General features: G+C 39.6%; 1 protein-coding gene and 1 pseudogene across 2 annotated transcripts; one reads left to right on the top strand and one right to left on the bottom strand.

The window, feature by feature from the left end:
- Nucleotides 1-252: 252 nt before the first annotated feature.
- Nucleotides 253-6,701, bottom strand: LOC138926847 (putative nuclease HARBI1; annotated as a pseudogene).
- Zip102B (Zinc/iron regulated transporter-related protein 102B) lies at nt 4,009-5,687 on the top strand. Of its 2 annotated transcripts, none has more exons than XM_070282415.1 (3): nt 4,009-4,234; nt 4,513-4,789; nt 4,886-5,687. In XM_070282415.1, the coding sequence occupies exons 2-3, from the start codon at nt 4,693-4,695 to the stop codon at nt 5,392-5,394; spliced, it is 606 nt and encodes a 201-aa protein (XP_070138516.1). In that variant the 5' UTR covers nt 4,009-4,234; nt 4,513-4,692; the 3' UTR covers nt 5,395-5,687. The 2 variants fall into 2 exon arrangements, with proteins under 2 accessions (XP_070138516.1, XP_017086961.1); XM_017231472.3 differs by lacking the exon at nt 4,009-4,234 and adding an exon at nt 4,257-4,431.
- Nucleotides 6,702-12,248: the final 5,547 nt, after the last annotated feature.

Genomic DNA, 12,248 nt, shown 5'->3' with positions numbered 1-12,248 from the left:
GAAGGCCAATATTCGAAAAAAACATTGCCCAAAATAAGGCAGAGGTCAGGGCTACGGGCGGGGGTCCTTACTGCCAGCAACCGCTGACAGCCATGGAGGAGGACGTGGCAAAGCTCTGCGGGATTTTTGAGATGGTGGAGGGAGCACCAACCACCATTATAGTAGAAGAGGTGGCTAAGGAAAAATAGATTTTAATAACTGCAATGAATAATTTGTTTATTTAATTTGTTACATTGGCAGAGATAGAGCAATTTCGTCGCGTACAGATGGTTGGTCATCATTTCCTTCAATGTCGTTATCATTTATAGCCTGTTTAATATCCTCAAATTGAAAGTCGTCACCTATTGACAAATTCCGTCTTCTACATATGTTGTGCAAAGCACGTTACGTTACGTTATAAATTTAATAATAATACGTAATAATAATACGTTAATAATTTGGCAGCAAAAAATGGGCTGATAATTTAAGCATCGTTGTAAACAACGGAAACGGCTTTTAAGAACACCAATTGTTCGGTCTATTATGTTTCTGGCTGCATCATGTCTTAAATTAAATCGATGCTGATGCGTCCCCATCTCTGCGCTCCTGTAGGGAGTTAACACAAAACTCTCCTGTGCGTAGCCAGAATCTGCCAAAACAAAATATTCATTTATTGTTCTCGACAAATATTCCTTGGCGCTTGAATGATTCCAAATGAAAGAATCATGACAAGATCCAGGGTGCGTCGCATCAATAGCGATAATCTCCATATTATAGTTGCAAACCTGTAGGTAAAAGTAAAATCTTAACGTAACTATAACCAATTTAGACATTCTACTTACAACCATGGCGTTCATGCTGTAATAGCCCTTTCTGTTAAAAAAACAGAGGTATTATTTAGAGGTTTCACTATTTTTATATGAGTTCCATCCACGCAGGCGACTATTCTTGGCAGTTGATGTTTGCTAAAGAAGTATTCGCTAGATTTCCGCATTTGCTGGCTAGACATCTGAAGGCGAATTGTGTCCTGACAAAGAAGCCTGTTCAGCAACGGAATAAATATGTGGAGAATTTTCCCAAATGTGCTTCGTCCTATATTTATATGGTGGTCCTTGGCGATTGAGAACTGATAACATCCAGTAGCAAGATATCGCAATACAGAAGCCAATTGCATAGAGTGAGACAGTGTGGTTACTTTTAAATGTGGCTTGACTGTCTCCAATATTTTTTTAAAAGTGTCTTTATCAATCCTAAATGATTGGACAAATCTGCAATAAACATAAATTAGAGGCAAAATTTGAAATGGGGTAAATGTAACTTACCGGTCGTCAGACATATTAAAAACACATGTATTACATCTTAATTGCTTAGATTTTCTTAAGTCAAATAACTTTTGCTTTCTTTTGGCTTCGAAAGATGCATCTGAAAATAAGAAAGGCATTTTTTCGCGTTGTTTGCTGCTAACCAAACCTCAAATCAGCTGTTTCGGCAGCAAGAAATGATGAGAAATGAAACGTTTCGATAGCAAAACGATAACTAAAAACTTGTGAAAACCGGAGCACCCAAAAACGAAAATCTCGGTTTTGGTCCCAAAACGAAAACGAAAACCGAAAGTGAGAACCGGAGCATGCCTGTATATCTGACAGGAGATGCGCCTTAAAATTAAACATTGTTGATCAATTAATGTTTTTAAATAAGAATCTCAATCTCTAAATAAGCTCTGACCTCAAACAAAAAACTTTATTGTTATTTTATTTTTTATTTGAAAATTTATTTATTTTTATTATTTTATATTTATATGTCCGTCAAACTAGCGTCGCTCAGTTAGCGTCGAAGTGGAGCGGTGGAATTGGAACACAGCAACGAATATTTTGTTTCTAAATTATTTCCCTATTTAGCCACTAAATTTAATCAAATAAACATTAGAATTGGTAATGTCCGTCAAACTAGCGTCGCTCAGTTAGCGTCGAAGTGGAACGGTGGAATTGGAACACAACAACGAATATTTTGTTTTTCAATTATTTCCGTATTTAGCCACTAAATTTAATCAAATAAACACTAGAATTGTTAAGAATTGAATAAACTATTGTTGTTTCTTACTTTGAGCGGGCTCTTCACTCTTTAAGTAGCTTAAAAATGGGGTTGAAAAATTTCCCCTACATTGTATTGAGCAGTATCTCAGAAATAAGAGGATGCGCCATTAAGCGCGATACACCAGCTTATAGACCATTCTTTTGAGAATATGCCCTGAAAATTTCATTAAAATCGTTCCCTACGTTTTGGAGCAAATCGACTAAAGGTGGACCAACCCGGATAACAGCCCATACAAAAATGACCCCAAAAAATTGTTTTTAAAATTGTGAAGCTCCAAGAGGATGCGCCAATATGCACGGTAGTGGTGTTGATGTAGGACCTTTTCAAGTATGTATGGACCAAAAATCATACAAATCGTTCCCACAGATTTTGAGAAAATCGAATTACAGTTTCCCATATAATTTGAACTAATAAGAGGAGCGCCAACCAGTGAACCGGAACCAGTCCGCAAAAAGTTCATTGAACTAGTTTAAAAATACTATATGGCCTCTTATAGACTTATTAAGTCCTTCACAGAGGATGCGCCATTATGCACGGTATACCGTTGAAAAGCTTATTTTATACAGAACATTATAAGAAAACTTTTATTTAAATCGCTTCCACAGATTTAAAGAAATCAAGTCCCGAAAATTTCAGACCCTGATTCACCAACACTGGCCATTAACAGCATCACATATTTCTGACCTGCCTAACACGGCGCTAGCCGTTATGGAATTTGAATGCCCCCCTAGCTTTTTTTTAAAGAGGATGCGCCATTATGCACGGTATACCCCGAGAAAGCTAATTTTTAGCCCGTTCGAATGGTACCAGTGCCATTAAAATCCTTTCCACAGATACTTAGAAATCAAGTCCCGAAATTTTCGGGACGTGGTTTGCCAATACTGGCCATTATCATTTTTCCGTGTTTGCACGCTGCCCAACACGGCAGCCGCCACAATGAATGTTTTCCTTTTTTTAAAGAGGATGCGCTATTATGCACGAGAAAGCTAATTTTTAGCCCGTTCGAATGGTACCAGTGCCATTAAAATCCTTCCCACAGATTTAAAGAAATCAAGTCCCGAAAATTTCAGACCCTGATTCACCAACACTGGCCATTAACAGCATCACATATTTCTGCGCTACACTTGATTTCTTTAAATCTGTGGGAGCGATTTAAATAAAAGTTGTCTTATAATGTTATGTATAAAATAAGCTTATCAACGGTATACCGTGCATAATGGCGCATCCTCTGTGAAGGACTTAATAAGTCTAACAGAGACCATTTAGTATTTTTAAACTAGTTCAATGAACTTTTTGCGGACTGGTTCCGGTTTACAAGTTGGCGCTCCTCTTATTAGTTCAAATTATATGGGAAACTGTAATTCGATTTTCTAAAAATCTGTGGGAACGATTTGTATGATTTTTGGTCCATACATACTTGAAAAGGTCCTACATCGACTCCACTACCGTGCATATTGGCGCATTTTCTTAGAGCTTCACAAATTTAAAAACAATTTTTTGGGGTCATTTTTGTATGGGCTGTTATCCGGGTTGGTCCACCTTTAGTCGATTTGCTCCAAAACGTAGGGAACGATTTTAATAAAATTTTTAGGGCACATTCTCAAAAAATTGGGCTATAAGCTGGTGTATCGTGCTTATTGGCGCATCCTCTTATTTTTGAGATAATGCTCAATACAGTGAAGGGCCAATTTTTCAAACCCATTTTTAAGCTACTTAAAGAGTGTAAAACCCGCTCAAAGTAAGAAAAAACATTTACTTGATTAAATTTAGTGGCTAAATACGGAAATAATTGAAAAACAAAATATTCGTTGCTGTGTTCCAATTCCAACGTTCCACTTCGACGCTAACTGAGCGACGCTAGTTTGACGGACATTATATTTATTTACTTTTAAAACATCGATGGTCCCAAACATCGATTGTTTTCCAACTCTATGTGGGATAAAAAGTATTTGAATGCTAATTACCACGAAAAATTTTGGGAGACATGTTTTTAACAAACACGAAAATACGGCTAAGATAACAGAAAATGTATTATGTTATCTTTAGCATACACTGGAAAGAAAAACAATTTTTGTCGTGGAAAATATGCCAAAACTCAATATTAGCCAAAAAGATACGTATTGTATTTTTATATATTTTTTTCTGGTATTAATCGATTTAGGTGAGCATTTCTTTTTGAATTATTCTCATCTCTAACTTTAAATACATAGATGTGGCAAAAAATGTAAGATCATTTGCCTATTAAAAAGTAATAGGGAAATTATGGCAGAAACGTTAATTCTAACATTGTTAGTTTGTGTTATGCTTGTGGGGTCTTATATTGCAGGCAGCATACCCATGTTAATGAAATTAAGCGAGGTTTGTACACATCAAATAATAGGGTTGGCTTTCAAATAAAACGTTTGTCAAGTGGGTTTTCAAACCATTTCTTTTTTTTAGGAAAAGTTAAAATATGTCACGGTTCTTGGTGCTGGATTATTAGTGGGTACTGCTTTAGCTGTCATTATTCCGGAAGGTATTCGGTCATTGTACGAGGATAATGGACGAACGCAACAGTTAATACATGAACCTGACCATACGCAGACCATTGGACTGTCTCTTGTACTTGGCTTTGTTTTCATGATGATGGTAGACGTGTCGCAACAGAGAAGCAATATCGGAAACGACAACAAAAATTCTGCTACTTTGACTCTAGGGTTGGTAGTGCATGCTGCAGGTACTATTACTCACATTTGAATGAGTATTTCTCTCTTCGTTCAATTTACCTCATAAGATTCACATATGTAATACAATTTAATTTTTTGTTGTTTAGCGGATGGAATTGCTTTGGGTGCCGCAGCAACAACGAGTCACCAAGACGTTGAACTAATCGTTTTTTTAGCTATAATGCTGCATAAGGCACCAGCAGCCTTTGGCCTAGTGACTTTTTTATTGCATGAGAAAGTGGATCGGCAAAGAATTCGGCGACACTTGGCGTTATTTTCATTATCGGCACCTCTATTGACGCTTTTGACTTTTTTTGGAATAGGCCAAGAACAGAAAGAAACTCTAAATTCTGTTAATGCTACAGGAATAGCTATGCTGTTTTCAGCTGGAACGTTTCTATACGTCGCTACTGTGCATGTACTGCCGGAGCTCACCCAAGGCGGAATCAAACAGACTGGACAGCATGACTACCGTTTGCTTGAGGAATCTCGTGATGTAGCCACAAATGACGTAAACGTAACTCATAGTCTGCAATCATTGAATTATAGCGAACTAGTAATTATGATATGTGGAGCCCTATTGCCTCTAATCATAACCTTTGGCCATAAGCACTAGGATTAGGTTAAAAATGAAAAAGCGTTTCTTTTTGTAAATACATGTTTTCTGGTTTCATACAGAAACAAGGCTTCACGATTTGTTCTTACATTTAAAAACGCTATTTAAAGCTACTTATAATAACTAGTTATTTAACTGTGCTTCATTTTCGAAATAGTTATTTCTTTAATATCGTATAGGTTAACATAATGATCCATTATTTTGGTTGGTACAAATGTTATATCCAATTGTTTTTATTATTCCAATATGAATAAAAATATTTTTCTTTTAATTAAATGAAATTGTATATTAAACTTACGTTTTTTTATACCCTTGCAGAGGGTATTATAATTTTGGTCAAAAGTTTGCAACGCAGTAAAGGACACATCTCCGACCCTATAAAGTATATATATTCTTGATCAGGATCACCTCCTAAGTTGATATAAGCATGTCCGTCTGTCTGTTTCTACGCAAACTAGTTTCTCAGTTTTAAAGCTATCGTCTTGAAACTTTGCACACACCCATCTTTCCTTTGCACGCAGTATATAAGTCGGAACGGCCGGGATCGGCCGACTATATCCTATATATATAACTGATTGATCGGAAATGGTATAACTTCGGTGTTTTTAGAGTTAGAGAGTTAAAACTTTACGTGAGAGTTTTTTTGGCAAAACAATATGACATGCCAAATTTTATTAGGATCGGCCGACTATATCCTATAGCTGCCATAAAACTGAACGATCGGAAATGCCATAACTTTGGTGTTTTTAAAGTTAGGGAATTGGGATTTTCCGTGGATTCTATTTTTGACAAAATAATACGACTTGACAAATTTCATAAGGATCGGCTGACTATATCCTATAGCTGCCATACAACTGAAAGATCGGAAATGCCATAACTTTGGTGTTTTTAAAGTTAGGGAGTTGGGATTTTCTACGGGTTTTATTTTTGGCCAACTGATCCAACTTACCCAATTTTATAAGGATCAGCTGACTTTATCCTATTGCTGCAAAATAATGGATTGATCGGAAAGGCCATGGTTGTTTCTTAAGTAAGAAAGATGGGACTGAACATTCAGAAACGCGAAAACTTTGGTGTTTTCTTCAGAAATAACTTTAAGCCTTTTTTACAATTTTTAGAGAGCACTGGTTCATATAAGAACTTAAGAACTTAAGAACTTAAGAAATACGGCTATCATAGGTATCATCAATAAATAATTTTTTTATAAACTAGTTAAAACAAATGATTGATGCTGGTTTCCGTGATATTATGAATCCTCACATACTCAGCCCCCTCACATACTCATATTAAAATCTCCTAATATTACCATTTTGTATTATTTTCTAAGCTGCATATTCTTTCTACATCCGCCATAACTTTATTTCGAAATTGTGTTATAGGAAAAGCAGGGTTCCTATAAACAACAATGAAGGATGTATCGATATATTTGAAGGCAATCGATTGGTATGTAGTTCTTCAGCTCAAAGACTTATTTGTCTCAAACAAAACAACTACATTTTCGGCAATATTTTGCTTGGCATAAATCATAATTCCATTTTTGCCAATACTTTCAATCGATTGCTATAAATTCTTCGTATAATGTCGAAACCTTGTGAAGAAAAGTCTTCGCTGGAAAGAGTCCAAGTTTCGACAAAACAAAGAAAATTTGCAGAACAAATAATAGGGTCGTTGAAAATGTCTTCGCGATGGCTTCGAAGAGACTCAACATTATGGTAATATATGGAGATTTCTTTATTACTGCTGACCACAATTTCATAATGCGTAGTCAAGAACTTTTCCTCTCTTAACTTTTGAAGTTAGTCTTGGACATTTGGTGCTCCAAATCTTGTTGGAGGAACAAAGTCGCTTAAAACTGTTCCGAACTTTTGATCTGGCGATAGCGCCAACCGTGGGTTCAAAAAATTTAATCCAAATTCGCGTCACTAAATTTGAGCCATTCACTAAGCAATGGTCAATTTGCATTAGCTGACCAGTTGCTCCATTTACAAGTCCGTCACTTGTGTCTATATTGACGGTTACCATATATTTAGCAGTTGTTTTGAGATGAAGATTATATGGTAAACCTTGTGTTTCAGAGGTTTTCATATTTTGAGCATATCTTAACGTGTTTTCTCTGTTTCGTGCAGATATGTTTGCAGTTTTCACTGTATCAACAGCAGTGGAAACCAACTCTTCCGTCCCAATTTGCGCTAGTTTTATGGAATTGTAATTGTTAACTTCTTCGTTAGAAGAAAATAAATGAATGGGCATCATCAGGAACTTCGCTGGGTGAAACAACTCTTTGTTTTGGGAGCTCTATATCTGCAATTGTCATGCAAGCCTCAGATAAATGATTCAGGGCTTGAGCAAATGCATGATCGCCTCTTTGGCGCATTATTTCTGTGAGCTCAAAATACATAAAGTTGCTTCATAGTTTAGGGATATAATGATGTCCCTGGAGTAAAACACCAACACTTTGCTTATTCTAGTTTATTTATTTGTTCTGACTAGATCCGCTTCGGATCGCTGCTGGTGTTCGACTGACTCCGCTCTCAACTCGTGATCAGCATCAACCCTCATCACTCGCTTAAAGAGCAATGAGAGCGATGAGAGCACAAGAGAGAGAGAGCCAGTACCGACAACAGGCAACGACACCAACTTACACTAACAACAGTTTACAGTTATGCAATACTAATATATATATACCCTAAGTAGCAATCCTGCTACAATAGGCTATTTCCTGCTAAAACGCTATAAGGATTAATTGTCCTTTCCGAAAATATCCAACTGTCTCCAACTGGGGAAAGCTGCTTTAGATCTCCAAAAACTATAATGGATTTTCCACCAAAACTTATGTCATGAAAATTTGGCGAAGCCTTTGATCCAAAAAAGAAAGCATTTTCGAACCAACCATAGAAGTTTCATCAATTATAATTAATTGGAGATCGATCAACTTGCAATGAATTGTATTTAAACTGTCATTGCTTAAAGGTCTTAAGGGACCTGAATCTTGATTTATTGGAAGAGAAAACACTGAATGCAGTGTCAGTCCTCCAATTCCAAAAGCAGCTTTTCCAGTTGGAGCACATAATAAAACCTTTGCCGAATCCGTAGCACCAGGAAGTTTGTTTGCTCGCCAAGTCACAGACTGATAGATGGTAGAAATCAGTCTGCTTTTTCCTACACCGGCCCCTCCACCAACATATTCGTAAAAAATATTTTTACAAACAACATTATGCATCACATGTGCATAATATTGTCTTTGCTTGTAGTTGAGGGACCGAGTTAGCGGACAAAGGTCATCATTGGAAACTAACGGGGGGAGTCTTATTAATTGAAGTTCGCCGTCTTCTTCAGGGTTATTTATCGCGTTGTCATCCTGAAGAATATTTACGTTCCGCTCTATATTTGGTACTGCCAAAGCTCTAAATTCTTCGTCTAAAAATTGGGAGGCATGTTCTTCCGCAACAGGAGCATCCTATCCTCCTATCCTTATCATCAAACACATCAAACAACTCCATATCATCAAACACATCATAGTTCTTTTTTTTTGTCATAATGGCTTCGTGGTTTGCTCGGAATGTGTTTTCAATGTCATTGGAAAGATGTTCAGCTTCTTCATTTCGCCAAGGATAGAAGAGCATTAAATGCTCTCGGAAATAATCGGAAGGTGAAGAGTTAATGCTAAAGCGAACCCACCTTAGAATCAGGGGATGCCTGCGTTTCTTAACACAACCAGACCCATCCATCAGTGGAAAGCTTTGCTCAGCAACTTCATCTTCGTCATCTACCTCCACATCATTTGCTTCCTCATAGTCTTCCCTATGATTAGCGGCAGATCGTGCATTTCGCTTGACAAATCTGTACCAAGCCGCGAAATCTGCTAAACAAATTCCTTCCAACTGCGCATGCCTTTGCACATATCGGTCAGGAATATTACGCTCAAAAATATCCACCGAGTTGTTTGGTAGTCGCTCTAATTCTTCATTTGAGCGAGTCAATCTAACTCGTTTGTCTGAATGGCAAGTGTTTATAAAAATAGTACCTTCACTTGCCTCCGACATATGCAGACCCAAAATATTGTAAGCTGCTTCTTGGGCCGATATTTCTGTAGCGTTAATAAACTTATTCCCGAGGTGCTGTAATTTCCTTTTAATAGAAATATTCCCATAGCTGGGAATATGGGAAAGATTGAATTCCCCAAAAATATCGGTTTTGAACAATTTCATTAATTGCCGCAACCTATAATCGAAGTACCGGGAGCACGTCACTGGATCGGATCGGATTAACCGAGCCTTTTCGGAGCTGGAAAGAGCTGCCGCTTCTTCCTCGCTTATAGCCCTATTGTCCAATAGAAGGGAAAGGATAACTAAAAGTTCATTCCACTTAGTTTCAGCAGCGGAAAGAGTAATGAAAAAGGTTGGCAACCCAAATTGTCGAATCATAGCAATAACTTTTTTTTCAGCCTCCCAATGAGCTGGTGCAGACCGTAAGCCTTTAAGGATGTGGTAGCCATCATCATGTTGAACAAGTCTGTCAACAAATGACTCATCCCGCAGATTACCAGCGGTAACTGCACCTGACTTTTTGCGTAAAGCAATTGAAATAGAATTTTGAATGCGCTGCATTTCGTAAAATTTATACATGTATAAAACTTTAGGAACTACAGCGCAGCGACGGTCGTAAAAATGGATTTGAGATCTGGCTTATTTTGCATAGGTTGTCTTTCCTTTAAATATTTCTCCGCAAGAAATAGTTGGAAAGGAAAGTTCCTCTGCGTCTTCGTCAAGCGTTAAGCTTGTTGGGCGACGGCCTTCACCCGGTGCCAATGCAATGCGCTGAATTGCAGTATCATTATTTTCCAATAATGTTTCATGGCCTCCGGGATTTAAATTTTCTTCGAGCTCTGCAGCATTTTGGGATAGGTGTTGCTGCTGAAGAAGTTGCTCTACTGCTTCGCGATCAGATTCATCCGCAATAAAAGGAATTTCATTATTTCCTTGAAGTCCTGCTAGCCATGATTCGTTCAGTGAAATGTTGTGCTTTCTGTAGAGCTCGGTATTCACTAAGTACCGTACAGCTTCAAGGACCCGGGTCGAATAGTTTCAGTCATGAAATTGTGAGCATACTCTAGTCTCCTTTTTAAATGGACTTGGATGACATGAGTAGAGTCGAAAGAGCGCGGAAGCGCAGCCACAATATCAGGAACTGAAATTGGAACGTTCACTACTGTCCCTCTGATTCCGCATTGCCTTCCATAGGGAAGGGAAATAATCCTCATAAAAGAAATTCTCGGTGAAATAAGGCGTTCTTCGAGGCAGCTGAGTCCATTTAAGCACTCAGGAATTTCTGGGCACTCAGGCAGAGTGATGGTAGTTTGCCAAGAGAGATGGCACGACAACAAGTGTTGCAAAAGTTATAATTGCCGGACGGACTGGGAAATTTTCGTGACAAATAAAAAGCGTTGCCAACGTTTAGGAGGGGAAATTTAGAGGAGATAGCCAGGATGTATAATCCACTTACCTGCGAACGGAACCATGTTCCTCCACAGCAAATACAAATTTCCGTTGGTCCTTCCTTTATGTTCCTGTGATAAAGATCCCTCGCTGATACTCGAATCCTATTTCGCTGTTGTTCTCGTTCCTGTTCCAGTTCGTCCTCCGAAAGTTGAGCTCTTGCGTCCATGTTTCGTTGAGACTGCCTTTGGGAGGCATCCAGTCGATTTTGGGGGTCCATCCTAAAGTTTAACAGTCGATCCTCTGCCATTTGCCGAATTTGTTCTTCCCGAATCCTCCGCTGTTGTCGTGTTTATCCGTTGCTCCTGTGTTCTTGCTATGGGCGTCCCTCTCCCGTTCTCGCTGTCTTTCCTCAGAATCCCTTCGTCGCTGTCGATGCTCCTTTCCTGTTCTCTGGCTCGTTCCTCTGAGTCCTCGCGATGAGCAGCTCGCGCTGCGGCGTCCCGTCCGCTCTGAAATTCGAAATGTCGGATTCGTCCTCCGGGAGGCATGCTCAGCAGTATTTTGCACCTGCTCTCGTCGCCTCTCCTCGGGGTCCTCTCGACGGGTCGCGTGTGCATCCATGTCCCGAATGCGTTCAGGAATTCGAAACTCCGGAATAGTCGTCCGAGTAGAGTGCTTAGCAGTGTTTCGCAACTGCTCTCGTCGTCGCTCCTCGGGCCTTTCTCGACGGATCGCGTGTGCATCCATGTCCCGAATGCGTTCAGGAATGCGAATCTCCGGAATAGTCCTCCGAGTAGAGTGCTTAGCAGTGTTTCGCAACTGCTCTCGTCGTCGCTCCTCGGGGTCCTCTCGACGGTTCGCGTGTGCATCCATGTCCCGAATGCGTTCAGGAATGCGAAACTCCGGAATAGTCCTCCGAGTAGAGTGCTCAGCAGTGTTTCGTAACTGCTCTCGTCGTCGCTCCTCGGGGTCCTCTCGACGAATCGCGTGTGCATCCATGTCCCGAATGCGTTCAGGAATGCGAAACTCCGGAATAGTCCTCCGAGTAGAGTGTTGAGCAGTGTTTCGCAACTGCTCTTGTCTTCGCTCCTCAGAGTCCTGTCGACGGGTTGCGCGTGCCTCCATATCCCGAGTCCGCTCTGAGACACGAGTCCGCTCTGGTCCTGTCGACGATTTGAATGCCTTGCAGCATCCTGAATACGCTCCGCAGAACGGATTACTGGGTTAGTTCTCCGAGACGCATGCTCAGCAGTGTTTCGCAACTGCTCTTGTCTTCGCTCCTCAGAGTCTTGTCGACGGGTTGCGCGTGCCTCCATATCCCGAGTCCGCTCTGAGACACGATAGTCCTGGTCCTGTCGACGATTTGAATGCCTTGCAGCATCCTGAATACGCTCCGCAGAACGGATTACTGGATTA

The sequence above is a fragment of the Drosophila bipectinata genome, chromosome 4 (assembly GCF_030179905.1).
Source record: "Drosophila bipectinata strain 14024-0381.07 chromosome 4, DbipHiC1v2, whole genome shotgun sequence".
NCBI lineage: Eukaryota > Metazoa > Arthropoda > Insecta > Diptera > Drosophilidae > Drosophila > Drosophila bipectinata.
Note: the sequence above shows the minus strand (reverse complement) of the source record. Positions and strands in the feature narration are given on the sequence as shown.